The sequence below is a fragment of the Anthonomus grandis genome, chromosome 9 (assembly GCF_022605725.1).
Source record: "Anthonomus grandis grandis chromosome 9, icAntGran1.3, whole genome shotgun sequence".
Taxonomy (NCBI): Eukaryota; Metazoa; Arthropoda; class Insecta; order Coleoptera; family Curculionidae; genus Anthonomus; species Anthonomus grandis.
This window is the reverse complement of record NC_065554.1, coordinates 10,712,034-10,738,424: the sequence shown is the minus strand read 5'-3', so window position 1 is coordinate 10,738,424 and position 26,391 is coordinate 10,712,034. Positions and strand designations below refer to the sequence as shown.

General features: G+C 31.0%; 1 protein-coding gene across 5 annotated transcripts in view; it reads left to right on the top strand.

The window, feature by feature from the left end:
• The window catches only part of LOC126740816 (uncharacterized), a 166,264-nt gene that overhangs the window by 88,252 nt on the left and 51,621 nt on the right, over positions 1–26,391 (top strand). The window contains exon 1 of one of the 5 annotated variants that reach the window (XM_050447008.1): positions 8,935–9,197. The exons of the other annotated variants lie outside the window; for them this stretch is intronic. Coding sequence (XP_050302965.1) covers positions 9,147–9,197 — 51 coding nt within the window. The 5' untranslated portion in view covers positions 8,935–9,146. Of the gene's footprint in view, positions 1–8,934; positions 9,198–26,391 lie in introns of those variants that run through there. 5 annotated transcript variants of the gene reach the window in all.

Sequence of the window (26,391 nt, the reverse complement as noted above, 5' to 3'; positions counted from 1 at the left end):
TTAAGACCTCTGTCAAGGCGGTTCTTTAAATATGGTGTTCCATGGACATACTACTCGATTGGAAAAGAAGTTTCTCCTTTGAAATTTAGCAGTTTATACTTTTTCCAATTTTTTTTAAGTGCCCACGAAAATTTTGATCTTGATTCTACTTCAGGATATACCTAATTTAACTGTTCAAGATTTTGAAAGTTCTCTATAACAGTTCTCTATAATAGCTGCAACCTCTGCAGCCTTTCCGGATGGAGGAGGTCTTTTAATTCAGAAGGGATTTTTGTTACTCTTCTTTGTACCCTTTCTAATATTCCTATATCTTTGATATAATTTGGGTTTTATACTGTAACTGAGTTTTAAAATTTTGGTCTCATACAACTTTTATAGATCTTCATTGTCATTTTATTTGAATGATCTAATGCTTGTTTTATGAGATAAACAAAAGAATTGGCTTTTTTTTGTAACTATCACTTCTAGGTCAATCTGCTCAGAAACAGCTGCTACAGTTACAGTATTGTGCATTTTGACTCATTTAATTTCATTCCCCATATCTCTGACCATGCTTCTACTATCTGAAGATCTATTTTTAGCTGTCCTGCATGAGTAAGAGGAATTCCATATAGCTTACTATAATCAACAAAAACTTTAACTGTTGCGTCTATGAGATCTACAACAGTAATGGACCCAACAGCGACTCCTGGATAATTCCTCTTTTTACGAGATCTATTTCTGACTTGATTCCCATTCACTTTACTTGGTAATATCTGCTTGTTAGCATATCAGCAATCATGCTCACTAGGTTTGCTCTTACTCCAAGGTTTAATTTTATTAAAAACATGTTGTGTGGGACTTTGTTGAATACCTTCTCGTAGTCTATTTCTATATATATATAAATTATTCTTAAAACTTTATCGCACACATACCCCACAAGAAACAGGTTTAATTAAAATGCGCGACTTGGTAGGAACAAAAAAGTATTGGTCAGCGTCATTTCAAATATTTAGCACCGAAACATTATAATATTATATATACCAAGACCCATACAGGAAAAAATTTCTACAGCAAGGTTTAAAGTTTATGTAGGGCAATGGATTGAACAGACAGATGCGGCTATATTTAATGGTTTGGTGAATAACTTAAAGCTTGATCTTATTATTTTTGTAATAACCGAGTGATAATTCCTATGTTCTACTGTGAGCATTTGAATTTAAATAATTTTTGTCTTCTTTTATTGTATGTGTTGTACTTATTTTTAACGGTATTTTAAAACTGGGAAATAAGAATAATTAAACATGGACAGATACCAATAAATTATGAGTGATGTATTGAAAAACCAGTGATGGAATATTTTCTGGGACTTGACAAGAAAAACCTAATATTAACCTTTACACCCGAATTGGACTCTACATATCCCTAAAGAAAAGCTACCAACAACTTCTAAATAGAACAGCTTCGGTATTAATCGTTTATTTCTTCTTCGTACTTATACGTAAAGTAGAATAAGTATTTTTTTATGTAATTTTTTTTTTGGAAATAAACGTACTATCATTATTTGTTATTATTAGAAATATATGGAATATTATGCTGATTGCATAATAGTTTCATATAGGATCAAGATTACAAAGGACAAGAAATCCTTACTAAATGTTCTAAAAGGTGAAACTTCTTCTATCTGGGTATTCCATCTGAGCGTAAAATCAAGGAATTTTGCAAGAAACTTTATACCTTATAAATGTTTTGAATTCACAATTTCATTATTAATTATTTTCTGCTATTTTGTTGCCTTAATTTAACTTATCTTATTTGATCCTATTCTCAAATAATTTGCTTGACTAAGAGTGGATTTTTTTAGAGTGTGATCCATCATCTCTTTTATTTCGAGATTTAACCATTTTTATTTCGATCACATATTAGTGATTATATCATTATCAAGCCATTCATCTGCACCATAAGAAACATCTACATCTACACCAAAGTGTGGGCTCACTCGTTTAGTCTTTAGAGAGGTAACCATGGGTAAAGAACAGGAACAGAGGCATTTCGTTTTCGAAAATCTTAATATAAATATCGAATAAACTCAGTCACGATATGAACGTTTGATTAACGGATTTCAGAAAAGCCACGTTTTAGTTTCATGGGAGATTCATAATTTGAACGAGAAAAACATTGCACATAGAAATTTATAAAAAAAAAAATCAAAACATCCTGCTCATGTGATTGCTCGGACAAATACCCCACATGCACCGAGCCAACAACAAACAATTGATCATAGATGTTCAGAAATGGACATCATCCATAATAAGCTTGCTTGTCGGTTTGCAGATATTCTGATTATTGATCATGTTATATAAACTCTCTTGTATTTAAATTAGAATGGGAGCTTTTATGTTTTACCTTATCAGATAAATTATTTATGACATTAATTTCTCTTTATGACAGCTTGTTTGCCTATTTGACAAATATCCCATGAACCTCGATTTTGATTTTTTATTTGTTTTAGGATTGTCTTTTATATTACTTCTTGGGCTCGATACATGAGGTAAATAAAGATGGGCTTAAAATAGCTACTCAAATTAGAAAGCCTTTGTAAACAGATACTGATAAGTGAGACCTATTTTGTTTGTATATTATCTATATTTCCAACAATGAATCACTAATTTGTTCTGACCCACTAACCAAATTATACACAATGATATTTTGTTGATTAAACTGATAATTAATTTTGCAATTTAATTATTTCTGATAAAACTGTTAACCACGCAATTTGCCTAACAAAGTATAATTAAGCTAATAACCAAATCGGCTTGCAACGGGTTATGCTCTAATTATACACCCGGGACCTAGTTAAGTAACGATAGAAGATGCTCCTTAATCGTGATATTTCCGCCAATGTTATCCAAGATTTAGTAAGAACGTATATCAAAGCAAATAATAAAATTGACAATGATGTAAAAAACGACTTTATATATTATAAAATATAGGGCACCGTTAAACCACATAAACCAAACAAATGGTTCCAGTCAACAAACCAATGATAGCGTTTCTTTATGTCATATTTTATTGGGTTCGTATAAATCAGATTTTATGTGGTTTCCAACATAGATAAGTATAGAACAAAAACGGCAGATGCTAATAATTTGCATTAAGGAAATCGGTTTCTTGAATTATATTGCAAATCATTTTTTGATAATACAGCATGCCGTCTGAATCCTACTGGAATATAGTAACATTAATTTTGTATATGCCTTTTTGTCTTGTTTCATTGCCTTTTTAATGGTTATTATCTGAAAAAATATATGTTTATTTTGCTCCTGATGTTCTCGAATTTTAACTGTTTGGTTCCTTTTATATTGGTCTTACCACACAAAATTAAATATGCACTTTTTAGAGTGCTTATTTTTTGCAATTTCATCTACAAAACTTATCATTATATCTTTTTACTTAGTTTTTTCTTTTTTTTGCGATCTTATTTTAGTTGCCTAATGTTCTTTTTTATTTAATTTTAGTTTTTCTTTCTTATTTTAAATTTTTGTTATATCTACACGTCATCCGAGCGACGTGTATCGAAATACCGTAGATATACGAACGAATCCGAAGATGTTAAAGTGAAAGTACCGAGTGTGCGATAGCGTCGAATCAAGTCGCTCGGGTATGTTCGGGAGGGAGGGGTGGGAAGAAAAGTGCTTAGTAGGCCATGGCGGTCACTCAGACAAGTCATTCTCCTGGTGACATTCACCAGAGGTGAATGGGAAATGTAAACGTAGTACTAGATTTAGTATTTGTTGTTGTATAGTTGTAGTTTTAATTTTTGTTTATGTTTTTCATTATTTATTAAAAATTATTTCTCCTTCAATCAGGTTATTTTTATTTCAGAATGTCAGGTGTTACATACAACTTATTTATCTTTTTTTCCTTAGTATATTCAAGGCAATCAATGTATTTTTTTTTTTTAAAAGGTGAATATTTTTACCTTCCAAGTAATTCATATAGATTTTTTGTTTCCAACAGGTGAAGTAATTCTTGTTATTCTTGTTTATTTCAACAACTTCAGTCGAAGAAGAATTACTAGCTGGTTAAACAAGTAAATCATATAGATTCACTTTGTCAAAAATAAACACTCTACATGCTTGAAGAAACCTTTTTGGAAAATAGACAAACGAACAATTTCTTTAGATTAGAAAAGGTGATTTTAGTGATACTTATATACTATACTATTTATTATTATAATTATATACTATTTATTATAAGTATGACAAGACTTAGAGTCGGCCATACGTTGTAAGCTAATACATGAGTATATCCTCCAAAAAGAAGAGTAATTAAAATGGAAAACTTGTAATACACGGTTAATCATTTATCATGTCTTATTAGACTGAAAAAAGGTTCGCAATAGGTTAAAGCTACCATACATCAAAACTCTGCTTTTAGTCGAAAATTGTGCATATTCTCAAGGAGATTAGAATATATCTGTTAATAGCAAGTATTTTTTAGTTCTGCTTGCTTATAAGTGTGTTTTATTTTAATTCGGTGAATATTGAGTACAGAATTTTATATGTGCTGTGTTTCGACCCGAAACACAAGCAATTCAAATATCAATTCAATAATAAATCAAATTTCATCTTTCAAAGCGGGATAGTCTTCAGAATTTAAAGCACTCGAAGTTTTAAGATTTTTGAGTAATCCTCTTCTTAAATTCACCTTTATCGAAATTCGTTTTGTAATAAAGCTGGAAATCCAAATCTTTTCGAAATTTCATGTGTTTAATCTGCATCCATGGAACCGGGTTTCCTTTATTATCTTTTTTCCTGTTAATTTTAAATAAGCTCCAATATTCTTAATTTCAATCTGTGACAGTTTCATATGCCTTTTTAGCCATGTTCAAAATAAATAATTTCTAGGAAGTTGTCGCCTGCTGCTGATAATAATCGATCCTGAGCATGTCAACTTATCTGAAATAATACATTAAACAGAAAATTCTTTTGTTCCTGATCAAATGAATTGTAATTTTTTTTTTACATTTAGAAAATATTTTCAAAACTCTAGCTCTTTTAACATGATCTTTAGCAGATTTATATTCCATTTCTCTTACTTCTTTTACACATTTTCTTATTTTTTTCTGGGCGTGTATTTTCACTATATTGATCATTTTCAGTATCACTTTCATCTGGATTATAGTTAAGATCCTTGTTGTCAGGTAATATCAGTATTTTCAGCATGCTAAAAAAATTTGATACTTCTTTAAAACACCAAAATTGACAATTTCTTACAGCTTTCTTCTTTTACTCTTTTTCCACCTGGATTATGTGGCGTTAACTTTACAGTGTTACTATTTTGCCAAGAGTTTGCAGACGGTAGCTCAGAATTATTGGAGGCTTGGGATTGTTCGAAGGTTCACTTATGACTGGCTATTAAAGAACATAATCTTGATTATAACTATTAAATAAGAGGGCGCCACTTAGTTTTTTTTTATAAATGAGAGAAAACTAAGAAAAAGACTTGGTATATAGGTTTCAATTAACAATTAAATGACCCTGGATAAAGTAGATTTAAAGAGGCAAAAAAAAATATCTTAACAATACAACCAAATTATATTTACATCAAAGATATGTATACACCTCATTTTCTAATCTGTTAAATGTTAATAATTTATTATGAATTAAAATATGAATAATGTTGATATGATTAAAATAAGTTTGTCAAAAGTAACATTTAAATTATGATTAAGCTACTAGGTAGATTTCAGCACTTGAAAAATAAATTGCACATATTAAAGTGTTTAGTATATATTTGTATTACGCAGGGGAAAGTTCATGAACCTTTTTACCTAAGGCATATCAGCCTTAACCGAGTTATATTTACTTAACTACCAAAAAAGGTACTGAAAAATACTGAACAAAAAATAACTAAAATTATAGATAAGAAATTGACATATTAAATTATGATTTTGATTAAATATTTGTAGCAATAAATTGAAATTAAAGATATATTAATAAAAATTTAAATAAGTGCGACAAATTTATGGTTAGTAATATTTAAATAAATGGAATAAACTGGCCTGTATATTCCTCCAAGAAATGAACGGCTAGCCTTCAAAATCGAGGCTGTGAATGTATGCCATTTGTAGCTCAGCTATCCGGACTGGGAATCGCTAATACTAGCTCTAACTCTAGCTCCAGCTCCAGCTCCACCGCCCTCAGCAACTTTCCGGGGAAATCAACAGCCTGCAGCCATCAATAATCGAAGAAGAATATAGAGGAAAATGGAAAAGTAAAACCCTAAAACAACGGTTTCCATTGTATTCACTGTCAGTAAAAATGAATGGCGTTCAAAATGTGACACGCTCACCTTGCTAAGTTTCATTATCTATCCATTAAAATCTTGGGCATCCTGCACCAGAATTATGAAATAAACGATTCCCTAAAGGAAGAAGATTAAGGACTATAAGTTACAAACCATATTGGCTACTTCCTGCTTCACAAACTTCGGAAATAAAAAACTGGCCTTTTACGTGTGCTTCTGCCTGCGACACGGGAACAAGTCCTCGAAAAATGGATGCACTACCGGCTAAATAAGTAACGACCGCACCTCTCGTCTGAGCTGTCAAGATCAGCCAATCAGAGAAAACATTAATTAAGATCAATCAGAAGAGTGACGGACCGTCAACAGAAAGCATGAATAATTAAACCACTATTAGAACAGTAGTAATGTGTCATTGACAGTGTGAATTAAAAGAAATATGAATAAAAGAAGTTGACTGAAATTATTAATATAATTATTGAAATTAATGAAATATCAATGGAGCGTTAGTGAAAATAAGGAATAGAAAAATAAAACGCTACAATTATTGTGAAGAATGTTATGTTTGAAACCACCAAATCATCACGAAATGAGAATCTCGTATCCCTTACAGTAACTCCTATTTTGCTTCCTTTATCTACTTCTTTATTGGCAGCTAGGTTCGAAGTATTCTAAAATAAAACATTAATAAAAAAACGAGTTGTAAATGCTATTATTTTACTTACACTTACTTTTTCTTCCATTTTATCTATACGAGTATTTATACAGTTATTGACTTCCTGGATTTAGATTTTTTGAACTAATTCAATTTCACTAATTTATGGCAATGTTTCAACAATTACTTTTTCCATTAAATTATTAATTTTTGATAGAATTGATAGAATCGTATTTTATAGGCAGATCTCAAATAGTTGATATCAACAGCCTTTAATCTAAATTTTGTAAACCACAATTTGGTTTGCCTCAGGGGTCGGTGCTCGCGCCACTGCTATTCCAAATCTTTATCAATGATTTGGAGTGCAGTGATCCTACTGCCGACTTTATTATCTTTGCTGATGATACAACTGTTGTTAAGAGGGAGTTAAGCATTAATCAATTGCAGGTGAGGATGATGATGGAGACACAATCGATTGTCGCTGATTGGTTTGCCGCTAATCAATTGAGTATGAATCTATCAAAAACTTTACATTTCAACTCGAAATATAGATTTGAATTTCCCTAATGAACCAGTAACGTTTTTGAGAGTAAAATTGGACTTAAAACTATTATGGAATGCACATATGGACTACATATGCCCAAAAATTTCTTCTGGAGTTTTTGCGCTCCATAATTTAACTGTAGATACTGACTATTTCTTCACTATTAACTGTAGATGTTTCTGCAGTTGTTACAAAATGTATATTTCTGAATTCTGATGTGTGGTCATGATCTTGTCAGTGTTCTTTCCCTACAAAGGGAGCCATAGAAATCTCTGTGGGTTTGCATTATAGAGCGGACTGTAGATATTTTTCCCAGCTGAATATATTAAGAGTTTCCGGTCTGTATATGTTTTTGTGTTTATTACATGTAAAATCAAAACATGAAACTTATCTAAATCTTAAAAATATATTCATTTCCATTCACTAGGATGTCATCTTCATTGACTTCCATTGCAAAAACAGGATCAGCTTTCTATATGGACCCATATTATATAATAAATTGCCACACCACTTAAGATCATTACAACTGAAGCACTTTAAAGCTAAGATGAAAAAATATCTGAATGCTAATGTAAATGAATATTGAAACAATAACATACCTGATCTATAACATTTTGTAATAGTAAAGTAAATTTATATACACATAATTTATATATAAATCTATACATATTTTTTCCTTCCTCTTCTGATCTGTGTAAGACTTTTATTATAGACCAATAAATTTGTTTGTTTATTTTTGCCAAAAAGCGAGTAATGGCAAGCGGCTGCCATTATTGATTGAATAGAATATTTTCTTTATGCTTCAGAAATGTTTTAATAACTTTTTTAACCATTTTTTTTAAATTTAAAATTGTTTCATAATATTAAAAGTTTATCAAATTTGTCCATACTTATGTTTGGCACTGCAGGTCAGTAAAAGAATCTTAACAAATATTTGTTTATTGGATTTCCAGGATGGAGGAAAGGTTTCTCGTAAATCCCTTTTAATTTAAACAAATAGTTGTTACAAATATTTATATAAATGAAACATTTTTCCTTCTACTATAAATATCATTGTATAAACACTTAAATTAGTTCCTATTTAAGAACTCAACGAAATCTCTCCCCAATTAAAACCTATCCACTCAAATTAAGCCGTTAAGTATCCATCTCTCTTCTTCTAACTTGCCCCAAAAAAGAGCGCACAGACTGGATTTACTCCGATAACTTTAGCATAGCCCCGATCAGTTTGCATCCGAACCATCTCGGTGCATGTATCTATCTCTATTTGCCCTAATGAATTTATTACCCTTTATCTTTTTTTAATAGCATTACATAAAACAGAGATAAGGCCAGTCAGTGCATATCAGCAGGCTAATTGAAAAGAGCGTACCGTGAAACTGTTATAGCGGGCGCATGTCGAGCTTTTTATTATCGTTAAAATGTAATAAGCGGTGCGGCGCGATCTACGGTATAAACTGTAAAAGGAAATAAACAAAATGGAAATAAACGTAAACAATTTAGTTTGATACGAGGTTCGCGTTGAGGCGGGCGTGAATTTTATGTACGGAGCGCTCTTCGAATTTTTCTTCTCGGGTTTTGGGTGCGCGCCTTAAATTATTCATTTAAAAACTGGATGTGGTGTTTGTGAAATGAAATTTTGATGATTGAGATGAGAAAATGTGCGAAGTGGAAAAAAGATTGCCTACAAACTTGCTGCTAGAGCTTGAGGTATTGGTTATTGATATGAATTTACCAAAATTTCAAATTAAATATCAAAGAAGTTTAACTGTAACTTTCATATAGATTTGCCTAGCCTACTTTAAGTTTTGCCTACTTAAATTAGGCTAGGCTTAATCTAGCCTAATTTAATTGGTGACTATATTTTCAAAGAAATAGCAGGTAAGGATGATAGGAAAAATGGCAAGTAAAGGTCTTTTCAATATTTTAGTTATCAAATTTACGATGCTTTCAGCCTGCCAAATATTTGATGAGGAGAGGGTTGAAATATGCAATAGGTGAAGTCTATGCAAAGTTACAAACTAAAGTTGAAATACTAGTAATTTTCTGGGCACGCCTTATGCATCTGTCAGCATGTTTTAATTATTGGTGACAATAGAGGCACCTGCCAAACAGATTGCTGGTATTCTAAATGACATTACATAAACAATACATGTAGTATTCCACTCTATATGTAGGAAGGAATACTATTTGAACGAGACAGTAGTACTGTCTTGAAAATGGTACAAGGTTGGTTAGATTAGAGAGAAATATAATTTTAATAACTTTGACATAAATAAAGTAAAAATAATTTATTTATTAGTCATGAAACAATAAATTAAATTAGTCAATCCCTAGAAAACACAAAAAGTATTGTACAATCATTGATTGAGTATTTTATACCCTCCATTCAATCAACGGTTAAACGCGTGAAATAAAATGAAAAATTAGTTCAAGATGTACATACTTATCTGAAAAAGTGAAAAATGGGTCATGCATTATTAAATGACTGGAATAGAAATAACTTTACATACATATAGATAAAATTGAAAATTAGTCTAAAAGTCTAGGAATATAAAAAACAACAAATTATAATTATTATATACTATATTATATACTATATAATTATAGTAGCGTCTGGTCAATACTACAGTATTCCAAATGACCAAATTATTCCAAAAGCATGGAAAATATATGCACATGTTTAAATCCTAGGAGACGTAACAAATCATATCAAATGCCCGTAAAACAAAATAAAGAACGTATGGAAAAATATGGAATAAGAATGATACCTGGGCAAAACATTTGTAAAATTTTTTTCCACAAACGCGTTCAGGGTTGTTATATATAATCCGTTTGCAAAATGGCAATTTTGTAGTCGAGGGCTATTAAACGAAAAGAAGGCCGATCTGTTGAAAAATTCCCATCTGGAAATAAAATAAATTTTACTTTTAATGTTGGACACTGAAAAAATTGTACTTTTTTCCACGTCACCATAGAGGTAAAGTACCATCTACGATGCAAAAAATGGGACTTTTTAACTTAGCAGTATGATATGATCCAAGCCTTCGCCAACGATAAGTGTTGAACACAAAAAATTCATTGGACTCGGCTGTATCCGTAAATGGGAGAAGAGTATAGGCCAAGTTTCCTACATCCGCAGTTCGCACCACAACCTTTCTTACCATTACAAAAGCAGCTTACAGCAATACCAATAGTATTTGTATGTGCTGTAAATAATTATCATTCATCGTCCATCCTCAATCCAATGGATTCAAATTCTTACCAAGCCATTTCTGGACTTGATAATAAAGACGACATAAATGTGCTTGAGCTACGCTCGCTTTTTCGTATCTTGTCGATTTCGCAAACCGATTATATCGATCATGGTCAAGAGATTCTTGGCGCGGTGCCTTTATTGCTAATAACGCTTTGGTACCCTTTGCGAAAATATCATCTTGGGAGCATTCTTCCTCATTAAATACTTTAGCTGCATCTCTCATATCAGTTCTCATTCAGTCAAAGCATGCAAAAATAAAATGTGTGGTTTAACAGTGATGTGAGTATCGAAACTTCAAAGATTATATAATTGTATCAATGATTAATTTTCCAGGTTTCATAAAATAAATATTTGTATTCTCAGGCACAAGAGTCATATCAATATCAATAAAACTAATAAATCTACATAATTTGTAACAATTATACTTCAATTTTCATTCCTCAACTCAATGGCAGTTAGCATAATCCTCTGCTTGCACGACGTTTATTTAATTCTGTGTCAATTTTCTTGATAACATTGTAATAAATCGCTGTTCGTTGTTGACATTGGAGAGAAATTTCTCTTGAGTTGTTGTCAGAGTCATGGATGAATCGGACATAATTTATGTGCATGTACTGGTTTTTACTGATCGTCGTTGCTGTTCCATCGCTTCGTGTTGTTACGTTAATTGTTATAACCGTCGAAAACAACCGTAACATTCAAACTAAAATGGTTTAGTAAATAATTAGTATAACAATCAAAATAGCATCGTATGTAACATCTCGATTCCACACGACACGATTTAAAATAAATCCGCCATCATTAATATATGTCATGAAGAAGAGTTAATAATAGGGACACTCGATGAAAAGAATCATGTAAGGATGATTTATTGGTCTTGCGCATTAACATTTCATCAAAAAGAGCCAATGGATATGACGCTTACTCATATTAGAGAAATTCCTGTAGTTGATCATCAAATTTTTTTGTTACACTTATACGTTGAAATAGCAACAGTCGATCTAAGCGATTTTCGTATCATAAACTCGAAACAGAAGAAATAACACTTAATAGCGTAAGGACCCTGTGTGTAAGTTTAATTTTTATATCTGAGAATTTGACCTGTCTGAAATTTTTACTTATTATTGTCTTCATGGAAGCTACACCGATTTCATAGGCATTCTTTTTTGATCAACACCAACAATTCCACTCGAAATGAACATAATTTGATTATTGTGATTGATTATTGGTATGGATTATGAGAAAAAAACCAGTTCAATACTTTTTTGACGTATCCAAATGGATTACATAATTTTTCCCTGCCCTCATTGTGTATTAAACGTATATTAAATAAAATGTTTCAGGTTAGTTCAGTTTTATAATAGTTTTCATATCCTAGTTTTCAAAATATCTAAACAAATAAAAAACGTCATATGCAAAAATTACATTATTCACGTAAAAACAGTTAATAGTTATTGACAACACCACAATTTCTAAATACCTAGGAAAAATCCTCAATCTTTGAAAAACACGAAGTGCTATTTAATAGCTAGATGACCTTTTTTGGTTTCAACAATATATTGGTCGATGACAACTAGCTTGGACTGTTCAAGATATTGTTTAATTTAAAAAATTAACTAAACTTTTTAAATTATGCAGCAAGTAATTTTTTCGGTGTGGTTATCAGCACAGTACTCGTAATTAATACGTAATAATCTCTGCATTGGTCATCAAATAGTCAAGATTCTTGAATTATCCTTCCATTACTTTCACTGAGCTTGAAAGATGGAAGTTTCTCATTCATTTATAAGATGTTTGCACATTTCTAATCGTTGGGTCATGATTGACATTAAAATCACATTCTCCAGTAACATTAATCAATTGAATAACCTGAAGGTACTTGACTTTCTTCACAGACCCTCAATTTTCATCGTCAGGGTTTTATGTCCAACAGATTGAGAGAGTGCAGAATAAATTTTTAAGTGGGTTTAAGGCTGGTCATCAAAGAGAGGAATCTGAATATGACTGTTTTATAAGCAGTTTAGATTTACACTCTTTGAAAGCAAGGAGAGTTTTAATTGACATGTGGAAAATTTTTGGGTAAAAGTTATCACAGATTGATTGGTTTACATTTTTCAACTTGATTTTTTGTTGTTAGCTTATATTAGTTGGGGTTCGTTGTGGGTATTATTATTATATGTGCTTTCTGCATCAGGTTATCTATGATGCCATTGCTGCTTTCAGCAGCTCGCCTTGGTTAGGTTAAGGATTCCTCTGCAAATAGGCAGTCTGACAGTTTATTTGTTCCTTCCATAAGAGTAATTATAGCATTAATAAGCCATTAGTCCGTAAGACTAACATTTTAGGTAAACCAATAAATTCCTTCGATTCTAAAATTGATAAATTTAAAAAGGATTTAAAGCATATTTTATGATAGTTTTAAAAAAATTATTTTAATAATTTAAAAAAAATATTTTACCTTTTTTAATATTATTTGCAAACTCTTTGGGTTTCTTTCGTATTAAAGTATTAAGTATCCAATTAGTGTTAAGAAATCTTTAATACATGAGTGACAAAAATAGATTTAATACTTAAACCATTCGTTTTGGTGCAACAACTATACTGATGGACCCATTTCCAAGCCACGGTAAAATCAAAATTATCCGCATCTAATAAAAATTTAGTTAATAGTGCTTTCATCGCGTTACAAAATTTTATTTCTCAATTTTTGGTCATCAATCAATTCGCCATTCACATAAGTCATGCTTTAAAATGTCAAGCATTGAGATCATACGGAATTTTGTATATTATTATTTGATATTATAATATATTCTTAGTTGTTACGATAATGAGACCCATTAATAATTTGAAATTTTTAATAAAGTAGAAGTTAGCGGCTTAAGTTAAGATATTTAATCTTAATTTTCTTTCCTCCTTACGTTTGTAATCTACTATTTCACAATCTTTGAAATATGGAAAATTTGGTTTTCATTATGTCTTAAGCGTAAAAATTATGCGTTTTTTAATTAAATAGTAGCAATAAATTTTCAATATGTCACTTGTCTTCTTTTTTCCTTTCTTATTCTGCAAATCGAAATTTCTATGAGGTCGTTATGCAAAAACCTAAGAATTTTAGAAAGTTACTTTAATGCCACATAAATACGTCTTAAATTATATGTTACTTAAAATTTTACATGTAATTATAAATTTTTCATGTAAAAATTTAAAATCTTAATTTACTTTCAAGTATACAACATGGAAGGAAGTATACAATTATTTATTGCTTCATCAATGCACTGACTAAATTTATGTTTACTATAATAAAATAAAGAATTTCGCACTACATTTATAAAATGTATAAATTGGATTGGAAAATGAACTTGTATCGCTTCTAATTGGTCAACGCGACGTAAAATTTCGAGCAAGCCAATGATTGCAGCTCAGAGAGCGTATTTACGTCCGGCCTCTTGGTTATATCGCAGTTTTTTTCAAAAATAAATATCTATCCTCATGAATTTTAAATTTTATATAAATGCGAGAATCGGCAAATTCCTCGATGTAAAAAAAATATGATAAAATAATTAGTCTTTTCAGAAAAGATAGCAACAAAGCGTTAAAAACTAGGAGTTGATTAGAATGCAAGAGCAAAATTAATCGAAAAGAAATTACCGGACCATTATCGGTATACAGTAGATCATCGGGGTCATTAGTTTCCTTGAAGACGCATTATAAGGTATATTAAATATGCGCTATGTAAAAGCTGCCTGTAAACAGCAAAATCTGCTATGGAATAGCACCGTTCAATGTTTCGGTATACCCATTTAAAAATTCCCGGTTGCCGATCATAGCTAATGTGATCAATCAATCAATCAATCATATGCTTTATTGTCAAAAAATTACAACATTTTGTAGACAAAGCATATAAAAACAAAACAAAACACACAAAATAAATATACCAACAAAATAAATACATGCAAAACTGTACAAAAACAATGTACCTGGTCAATATACATCATGATTTATAAAATGTCAATAAAAATAAACACAATAGTCAATAACAGTAAATTAATTAAATACAGAATGAAAGTGCAATTTATTTACTAAAAAAAAAAACTAATATATTCTCTATTTTAAGATATAAAAAGAGCCAGTGTGTGTGTGATACCCAAAAAGTTATCCTAGAAAAAAATCCTCCACTGCGTACAAGGCTTTTTCCAGAAAGTACGCCTTCAATGCATTATGAAATCGAGGAAAAAAGTAATTGATTTAATTTCCAAATGATTATGCATCTTTTTGGCTCTGTATAGAATAGAGCTTTTTACTAACTCGGACCGAGGGGTTTGCAGATAAAGATCATGCACTGCGTTGCGAAGTGAATAATTGTGAGACGGCCTACTTGGCATTTCTGTCCTGTGTTTGCGTACTAAGCAAATAGATTCCAATATGAATAAAGAGGGAAGAGTAAGTATCTTATATTTTTTAAAGATTTCTTGACAGTGAGTTCTGCTATTAAGTCCAAGCAGATACTGAACTGCTCTCTTTTGGAGTTTAAAGATGCGCTCAAATTGAGTCGCATGTGCCTCAGAATGGAAGGGCGTAACGTAGATGCGACTCAAAAAGGGCATAATAAACTGTTCTTGATGTTTGAAAACTTATAAGGCATATAAGGCATCAATATGCAAGTCCCATTTTAGGGAGTAGTCAACATTAAGTCCCAAGAACTTCACAGATTCAACGACGTCCAAACTGGTGTTGTTAAGTACAAGAGGTTGAATAGTAGTTTTATATGATAAGACTTTAGTTTTTGAGACATTTAAGCACAGAAGATTAGAATCGCAAAACGATTTAATGGTAATTAAGTCATTAGAAATAGTAGCATGTAGTGCCCTAGCATCCGGATTGCTCCATGTAAAGCTAGTATCGTCAGCAAAAAGACAGATTTTGCCTGATGTTAAGATATTATACTGATTTTAAGATTGGCCGTGTCATTTATAAAGATTAGAAACAAAATAGGGCCCAGGACTGAACCTTGAGGTACCCCACATTCTATATTGGTTTGCAAGAAGACTTTGTCGTATCAACCCTTACAAGCTGATTTCTGTAACTGAGATACGACTTAAACCACTCAAGAGGCGTTCCTCTGAACCCATAGTGATTTAATTTGTCAATTAAGATGTTATGGTTTACACAATCAAAAGCCTTGGAGAAATCACAAAAAATTGTTGCTGTTGAATGATTATTATTTATAGTAGTGTAAACACTATTAAAGAGAGAAAACATAGCATCATTTGTGCACTTGTTACTCAAGAATCCAAATTGGTGAGGAGTAAGAATTTTATATTTAAACAGAAACGATAAGAGCCTTTTTTTAACCAATCGTTCAATGTTCTTTGATAAAGTGGGAAGGAGTGCGATTGGGCGATAGTTTGAAGCTTGTTGTTTATCTCCTCCCTTATGCAAAGGAATAATTATTGCAGTCTTAAGGCAGGTAGGAAAGACTCCATTTTGGAATGGGTTGTTAATTAAGTTTGTTAGATGGATTAAGGTGCAATTTGGCAGATTGGAAAACATTTTGAGAGTGAGCCCATCTGTACCAGATGATGATTTGTTTTTTATTTCATTTATTGTAGTTTGAAGCTCTGTTGATACGATGGGGGTAAAAAAGAAGCTGTGTAAATTTTCATTTGAGAGATATGAACGAGGATCGTGAGAAGGTGTTATGGTAGCCATTAAATTTTTAGCTACATTAACAAAGTAGTGATTAAGGTCCTCAGGTGAAGTGAAAAAATACGCTGTCTGTAAATTTTTTCAGGTGTGATATGTGGTGTATATCAGGTGTGATGAGCGCATGTTTTTGCAGAAACACGTAAGCCTTTAGTGGTCCATGGCTTATGATGTTTAATTTTGATAGGTCTAAGAGGAAACGACTTATCTGCAATACTTGATAAAGACTTTATAAAACTAAAAAATTCACTATCTATATCGTCAGAAAGAAAATCCCAATCAGCCGTTTGGCATAAGTTCTTGAATTGTAAGAAATTCATTTATCAAAAACACGGCCTAATTTACGTAACGTGTTTTTGCCTTTAGAATTTATGGAAAATTTAGTTAATGCAGCTTCATGATGAGAAAATCCGGAATTAAAAACCGTACAATCTACGAAAGTGACGAAATAGCCTTGATCTTAACTGGACGGATAAAAGAACTGTTTTGGGCGATCTTGAACATCAAGCCAACCAAGGTCAGATAGTTTATATCTGTAATGATACTGCGGTCTAAAATTCCTGGTAAATGTAATACATTAGTTTTATTCACGTTTTGTTAAGTGAAATATATGATCAAATTACTTTTGCTATTTACTTTTACAAATCCACACATTTTCCTGTCTGTAATCTTCTTTGTTGTCTTCCAGCATCAGCCAGAGTAAACTAACTGATGTTAAATGATCGTGGCTATACTTCCTGCGGCACATTAATGCTTCTATCATTTTAAAAATAAAACCCTCTCATTGTGATTCGTTTAAGGAGTGAACAGTGTTCAACAGAGTAAACTCACTAGACTTTGGATATATATTGAGTTCGAGTTTTTCCTTATAGACTCTGCCCTTAAGAAGCTTAAAAAAATAAGCGTTTTATGAAAAATATAAACGTGTTTTATCGTGGTGGTACCATCCTGTTAACACCATTTTGAGATATTCAATGTCAATTTCTCCCCAAAAACTTGATATACCATATGGTAAAAACAATCCCGGTCCCTCTTAATAATTCGTGACGGCGCCCTTTTATCAACAAGTGTCCCAAATAAAAATTATTACATTAGGAAGAAAACTTTCATACAGGAGGCATGACAGCAGTAGTAGAGACCAAAGTTATCTTTATTTAAATGGAATGGTATATTTTTTCATGCATTTTTCGATTTTACGCAAAAATTTTAACACAACTTCATGCAACATATATGCTATACGTTACTAGCTTAAAAGATAAGATAGAGACAGTGTAAGAAGAGAACTGTACGACATGTTTGATGATAGATGGTTTAGGCGTATGAGACCATGGGATTGGCCAGCGAGATCGCCTGATCTGGCACCTTTTGATTTTTATTTGTGGGGTAATATAAAGGCAAGGGTGTACGCAACACCAGTAAATAGTAAAGCAGAGCAACGTTTTTTATCCATTGGTTGTAAATCTAGATATAATGGGTTAAATGTATTACATGTTCTTGCTATTATTTTTAGCACATTGTACATAGAAAATAAATAGTCCCATCAAAACTTCATTTGAGTAGTTAATAATAATGTTCCTTTATTTTTAATTAAGTTTATTATAAAATATAATGGTAATGTTATAACTAAAATTGTCACTGTCGTTTTCTAAAACATTGTGACATTTTCATAACTAAGTAATTTACAAAATAAAAATGTCTCATGAAAATTAGTATTTATTTCTAAAACGCAGCTACTGAGGTATAGGGATGTTTATATTAAATTAAAGGAATTTTAGCTTTCTATAAAAATTAAATATAGGGGATTCCATTAAAAACAATTGACTTTTCGTCATTTTAGTAAATGAAGAATTTTTATTTAATTTTCGACGACTCTGGATAATGCTGATTAAATTGGGCTATAGGAAGTTAATCAAGATGGTCTCTTAAAAAGTGATGTTTAAAATTTGAGCTTATTAGGAACTTAAATGACTGAGATATAAACAATTAGTTACCCCCTGGTTTTTAACAAAAAAACACGTAAAATTATTTATTTCCTCGAAAACCGCTAGAGATGGGTATAGGGACGTATGATTAAAAAATACTTAAAACGAAACAGGGAATCAGAATATCTACAAGTATATAGGGTGTTGCTAGTTTTCTCTATAAGCGTCAACGCTGTAGTGCTAAAAATATTTCACACCGATAGAGCCATTGTGTGTTACCATGGCTGCCAAATTTTCAGAAAAATACTACATTCCGTTTTTCATATACATACTATCGGTCGTCAATCACCCTGTGTAATACTATGGGTTTAATGTATCAAAGTCAAGTAGAATTAATCCTTTAGTTTTTTTATATGTACATTTTACGACATAACCTAGAATCCCCACATTATGAAATTTTCTATATTGTAGATTCATTATTGAATAATAAATGAATATATTTAATTAGAGCTGGTTTTATTACTATAGAAATAAAAGGTTCAATTGTCATTTCGACTATTTATTATATATTTCGTTTTTATCAAGCTGTAAATACACTGAGGGGAAAAAAGTTAGAAAAAACAAGTCACAAAGAAACATGTCGGTTTGACCAGATAAGAATTAAGAAAATCACATATAAGTTAAAAAAAAACAACTATATTCTTACAAGTACTTACAAGGTATATAATATTCTTCAAAAAGACATTACACTCATCAATAAAACTTATAATAAACAATAAAATTAACATAATTCACTGGCCAAGGTACAATCTACTCACATATGGTAGACGTAGGTAATGGTGCTTATCTGTCTATCGCTATGAAATTATTTATGTCCCATCAATTATGCATGTAAGTTTAAGAAAAAAAATGTATTTGGTTTCATTTTTCTCTTTAATTATCTGATTAGTTATTGGTTAAAGTTTTAATTTTATTTTTGCCTATACACTTGTATTCTGCTTTGGTACATTTTTGTTTTTTATTAATTTATTGCCAATCCCATAAATTTTCAAACCATTTTATAACTTCCTTTATTAACCTCGAGATAACAAAGGGTTTGTAATTTATGACATATGTATAACATTCGTCGTTAAGTTTCCAATAGGTTATTGTGACTGCAAGAACTATTGTTTATAGACGCAAAATCAAATTGGTGTTTATTTATGCTCCACAAAATTTTAAAATAAACTGGCGCACATGTGCTTAGGTTTATTATCGTCTAATAATATTGTTTTCAATCACGTTGCTATTGCTATAGCCTTGATTTTATTTCAAAATTTACAGTTATATTCTGATTTTTAATCACAGTTCGTAGGAGTTTTATAGAGTGTTGGATTTTCTTATACTAACAGAAAAACGTGTACAATTTCAAAAAAATGTGTTTTGTTTGGTTGATAAGTTGATCAATAATAATTTTAAGAACAATCAAAGTTTATTTATTTTAGGTGATGTATTATTTTGTTGCTCGTAGTAGGATAAGGATTTTTTTTAATATACTTAAGTAATTAAGTTTTGATGTTCAATGAGTCTAATAAGTGTTGATGTTGCCGACGTTTCGGTCTTTGGGTCAGTACAGTGTTACAAAGATAAATGGTTAATTTAGAGGGAGGCTTACTGGTTATACCATAAAAATAAAAGGTTTTAGGTTCACAATTTTATGTTTTAAAAAACATACATACATGAATAAACTAAAATTGCTTTTAAAAATATTCACTAATTGTTATTTTTAAATAATACTCCTTGACAATCATACCTCTGTATAGAAGATTGTTTACCAGTTGCGTCAGTACAGGATGTGTACTAGAAATTTTTTTGGAAAATTTCTTAAAATTGGATATTTTCTTGAAATAAAAATTATTTTTAAAATACCCTTTCAATTTCAATCCTTAGGAAGGCGAAATTGAATGAGGATTTTAAAAATATGATTCCTAGATTTTTTCTGTTCCGACAAGCGATTTTCGCATAAAAAAGTAATTTCATGGCTGCTGAAGTTATTGATAAATGTCTATTATTTTTCCTTACTTCAATGGAGACTGTTTTAGATTTTTCGTTGAAATTTGATAGATACATACGAGGCATACTCTTTTTTTAATTAACTTTCTACTATCACCAGTGTCACTCACGTACGCATCTTATTATGAAACACCCTGTATAGCTCTTTGAATGTTTTATAAAAAGCATTTCATTTTAAAGCTATTAGCTTCTATGACTTTAATCCAACCTAACAAGGAACATTGAACCCTTATATTTTATTTTGTTTTTCGCAGTAAATCTCTCTTTTTTCTTACTAAAAATTAAAAAATTAGATTTCAAGGAGCCAAATAATGCTTGAAAAATTAACGATAAAACTTAATACATTTTGTTCTAAATTTGAATTATCACTTTACAAAAGTGCTGACGATATTCCACGTTTACTTTATAATGAGTTTTTCAGTATATTTATTTATGTACTTATTCATGGAACTTGCCTATTAAAATAAAATAACAAAACAAATTACAAATGTGGAGCAAACACCAGACAAACTACCTACATTAATAATATTACACAGCACTTAAACATAAAGTACAAAAATAATCTTTATCACATGCCTAACAGTATAGTCACAATACATTATATTTACCAAAGCTGAATATCAACTAAATCAATATATTTTAAGGAACACTCCTGATTAAACTCAAATGACACAAATGGTTTGTAAGGCGTGCTGAACAGGTCCAATATCTATAGGAAGAGAATTCTATAATTTAGAGGATCTTGAAATGAATGAGTTTAAGCCCTGGTTAAGTTCTCATGAAGGGTTCCATAGTCATCATGAAAACTCCTCAGATGCATAATATCAAACTTAAAAGCCATAAAATGTAAAAACTTTCTTTGTACCTGTTCAATTCTGTGAGTATGATAAGTATCAGCGGGATTCCATATAGAAGAGAAATATTCAATATTAGCTCTAATTAAGGAACAATATATTTATCTGACAGATAAAGGATCAATAAAATCAATAGTACAACGTTTCACAAATGCTAACATTCTTAGAGCCTTAGATATCATTTTATCAATATGTTCTACAAATTGTACCTCAATTCATTACATTGACACCACAGGTCAGCCTTTCCAAATCAGCCTGCAGTCATGAAGGGATGACACAGACATAAAGCACTTGAGGTCGTCAGCAAGACAAAGAAATCCTGAGTAAAGGAAACATTTAGAAATGTCATTAATAAAGACATTAAACAAAAGAGGACTCAAATGGGACCCTTGAGAAACACCTGAAGGCACAGTGATTTCTTTAGATTTGAAATTGTGTACCGTCGCTATTTGAGTGCGATCTTTAAGATAACTCTGAATCCACATCAACATCCAATGCCAATACCTGCAGCTTCCAATTTCTGAATTAAAATAGTATAATTGACCCTGTCGAATGCCTTAGAGAAACCGATATATATTGCGTGGACCTCACCGGAATAATCCAAAATCTCCGACAGAAAATCAACATATGTTAACAAATTAAGATCAGTAGATTTTCCTCTGAGGAACCCATATTGTTCCTCCATGATAGTGCAAGATAATAATTTCGATAAAGATACAGTGACAATTTTTTCAAATAACTTAGGACTGGTGCTAATGTTAGATACTGGCCTATAGTTTGTAATATCTTCCCTATTTTCAGATTTGTATATTGAAGTCAAATAGCTGATCTTCCAAGATTTTGGAAATATTCCAGTTAACAATGATTTGTTGAAAACAATGCGTAAAGGTCGAGAGATTGATTATAAAACCGCAACACTGTAACAAAGCTAAAGGTACTTCATCAGGACCAGGGCCCTTATATGATTTTAACTTTATGATCTCTTCGTATATAGAAGAAATCGGAATTTTCAGATCAGCAAAAGAAACTGGGCCAAAGGATAAATCTTCAGGTCTATTCAAGTCAGTATCAATACTATAAATAGACATAAAATATTCTGCAAAAAGGTCGATCAGCTCAGGACCCAAATTACAGTGATTGTTGCAATAAAACATAACAGATGGAAAGTTTTTAGCCCTACTTTTGGACTTAAACTTCCAAAACTGTTGGATGTTTCTGTTAATCAACAAGGAAGAACTAAGAACGAGTAGTATATTCTCTGTAACAATATTTCGATAAGGTTTTACACTCCTTTCGGAGCCTACAAATTTAAGTAATCTAAATACCCACCAGTATCCCTAAAAATCATGTGAGCCCGCTTTTTGCTATAGTAAGCTTTTATATATGGGAATTAAACCACTTAAGGAAATTTTGGTGTAGAAACACTAATATTAACGATAAGATACAAAATACTATTATAATAATACTAAAAAATTTCAGACATATGATTAGGAGGCAATAATAAATTGTCTTACTGTACCAGACCCAAATAATAATTTAAAAGAGGAACATTGATAGCCTTAAAATAACAAAAATACTCATCACTAAATGGTCCATTAGTGTTAACATGCCACGTTAAGCCATTTGATCTGAGCAAGTAGAGGAGGATGATAATCATCTAGGTACCAATGGATCATCAGTAAGATTGACCATCAAGTCAGCATTGGAGCTAAGCACAAGATCCAGAATCCGGCGCAGTCTATTGGAAATCTGATTCATTTGGAATAGATTGTGAAATGCACGCATGTCACCAACAGCCTGTGCAGCCTTACGTTCGTAAGGCATCATTAAAAAAGTGTAAATCTTTAATAAAGTAGCACAATAAAAAAGTTACATAGATCTTTAATGATGAGGCGCATAATTCTATATATAGCTATGGCCACTTAGATCAGATTTGTGTTTCTTCTACTTCCCCCTCTACACTCTCGACTTGAGACTCAGATTGCAGGAAATATATTTTCAAAATTGCACCGTGAAGTATTGTCGTGCTCTCTTTACCTTAAAGCTTTGCCTAGGAGTTCCTTTGTCATGTTAATGCATGAGCATTTCGGAAATTATCATTATCAGTATCTAACCAAGTTTCTATAAATCTTCAAGGATTAAAGACTGATTCTATTTATTGTCAGTAAAGTTTTGTTTATTGTTCTCATATTAGCGTGTATAATTTTTAAAGAAAACCTTCAGTATTCGTTGTTATATTACAGAAACCTTTTGACCCTAGGTCTTAAGATTCTAATACGAAAGATTTTGTAACAGAATTTAAATTTGGGGAAATTGGAAGCCAGGGTTTGGTTTAATATTTTTTTGATTATAAAATGCAATGTGGTTAAAAATAATTGTAGTCCAAAACCACATTCCATTCCAAACCTAGCACCTCTTCAAGCAATATCGCCAAATCCTTCTAGAAGGGGGCGATAATTCTATTATCGGCATTTAGCCTTGGAAATAGCGGCTAATTGCACGTGGGCTTCTTTCAGCCCAAAAATGATTATTGTGGAAGCTATTAATTGCGTTTGTTAAGAAGTTAAACCTTTATGTCAGTAATTATTGTTTTGTAGTCAAATTGGGGATTTCAGAGAAGGCAGCTGTAATTTTCATTATCTATTTCAAAATCTTAAGGAGGGAAATAAGCTTAAAACATTGATAACATTATATATAAAATAAATTACGTACATTAAAGAACTAATTATTATTTTTCAAATAAGTTGGTTTATTAGTATTTTTAAGTAAAAATCCTGTGATTACTTTAAGCTTTTCATTAACGTTTTGAAATACATTATATATAAGTACTAGTGAATATACAGGGTGCTAATCCTTAAGGTAGTTTTAAGAAGAAAAATTCAAATTAAGTTATGTCCTAAACTAACACCCAGTCAAAGACAGTTTGTAGAGGTGTTATTGCCTAAACTCCTTAACTTTTGAGCTACAGAGTGTTAAAAGTTGTCATACTTAGAACCAAATTTAGGACACCCTGTATTAAATTTTTTTAAACTATTTAATATTAAAGTATCGCTAGACTTCTAGAATTAGAGTTGTTATACTGTAATGGTAAAATAATGTACATGCATTTATGTTTTTACATATATGTATAAAATAAATAAATTATTTTTTTACTAATAATTTGACGATGCATAAAAATGTTTTTTTTTCGCGGAAAAGCAGTGGCGTGCATAATGTTTTTTTTTATTTACTCTTGGTTCTTGTATGGACGACACTTATTAAACTTTTAAAAAATCTCCTACATCAAAAAATAGCTGTTGATACTGAGGATGTGTGCTAAATTTCATAAATATATCTAGGAAGTTAATAAAATTATGATGAAGAAACGATTTTTTTCTTAAGATTTTAACACCCTGTAGCTCAAAAGTTAAGGGGTTTAGGACATAGCTTTATTTGAACTTTTCTTTTTAAAATGACCTAAGGATTAACAACTCTTAAGGATCAGCATTTTATTCTGTAACACCCTGTATAAGATGCAAGTTTGCAAAAATCCAAGAAATCCTAGTTTTTCTCATAGTTACCAAATTGAAAGAAGTCGTCCATAATTCTCAAAGAGACCTTTGTTATAATAATTTTTAAATCTGGTTATATTAATGACAAAAAATTATAGGCCTATAAGTATAATAAATACTCTGGACAAAATATTTTAATCTGTTTTATATAATTTATTATTATAACATCTTTATAATTTATCTTTCCCCCATGAGCATGATTTGCTACCGGATAGGTCTACAGTTAATTTATCTGTCTCCTCTTAAACTCCTGCCGAGTCCATTTATTATAAAAAACAAAATGATGTAATTTTCACAGATTGTGCAAAAGCATTTGATGAGCTTGATCTTTGTCTCTTGCTTGAAAAATTCAGTAAATTTGGCCTCTCAACTAATGCTTTAACATTTTTTATTTCATATCTCAGACGAAGAATTCAAAGGGTGAGGGTTGGTATAGTCCATGGAGTATTCTGCCACCTCTGGTGCTCCTCAGGGTACTAATTTGGGCCCACTTTTACTTGTTTTATTTGTAAATGATTTGCTAAATTGACTTAAATATGTCTCCTGTTTGATATTTGCTGATGACTTTGAAGATGTTCAAGGTTGTTGAAAACCAGAATGATTGTTACTTATTGCAGCTGGATCTAAATGCACTGTTGAGTTAGTAAGTCAGGAAAATAAAATGTGGCTCAATTTTGATAAGTGTATGCCATTTACACCTAATAAAAAATTTATTAAGTCATCGTATTATGGCGAACATCATGAATTGCCCAGAAAGTATGAGTACTGAATGTAAAGATGTCGGTGTGAACTTTCAGGCAAACTTAAGGTTTAATAATCATTACTTTATAATTAGAAACACAAAGCATTTTAAACAGTTAAATAGATTTATCGGATTTTATAACTCCTTGGTGAGACCACATCTTGAGTATGCATCTGTAATATGGATACCACAGGCAGAAGTTAATATAGATTTTACTGAAAAAGTACAGAAAAGATTTTTGCGGTACTTGTTTATTAGCATAATGCTTACCCGTATTTGGGGTCTTACAAATGCTTGCTCGAGAATTTTAAATCTGAATCTCTGCGGCAAAGACGAAAAATGGAGTCAATTGCAAATAGCATCAAATACAAAAGTATTTCATTGATTAATTATCTTAACTTCTTTGTTAATTAAAATTAATTTAATGTTAACTTACAAAGGTTTATTTTTGGTCAGTGAGGTTGATTGTTGATTGCTCTCTATTAAAATGAGAAGCCAAATAAAAGAATGAAATCTATTTTTGATTAAAAATATTGTTGATCTTGTTGGCATTGACGTTCTGGGAATTAGCTATTGCTTCTTGCCTGGTTGTGCCTCGGTTGCTTAGTGCGTAGGATAGGTAATTGCTTTTATTGCTGTTATTTTTGTAATTTTTTACAGCTAGATTTATATGTGTATTTTATTCTTTATTAGTTGACATCCTTCCTTCATATATTTACATTTATACGCCATGTAAAATGTGTTATTGGAAACATGTAAATAAATAAATAATTAAAATGAACATGAAACACAACGTCTTCGTCTCAAGAAAATTTATTATA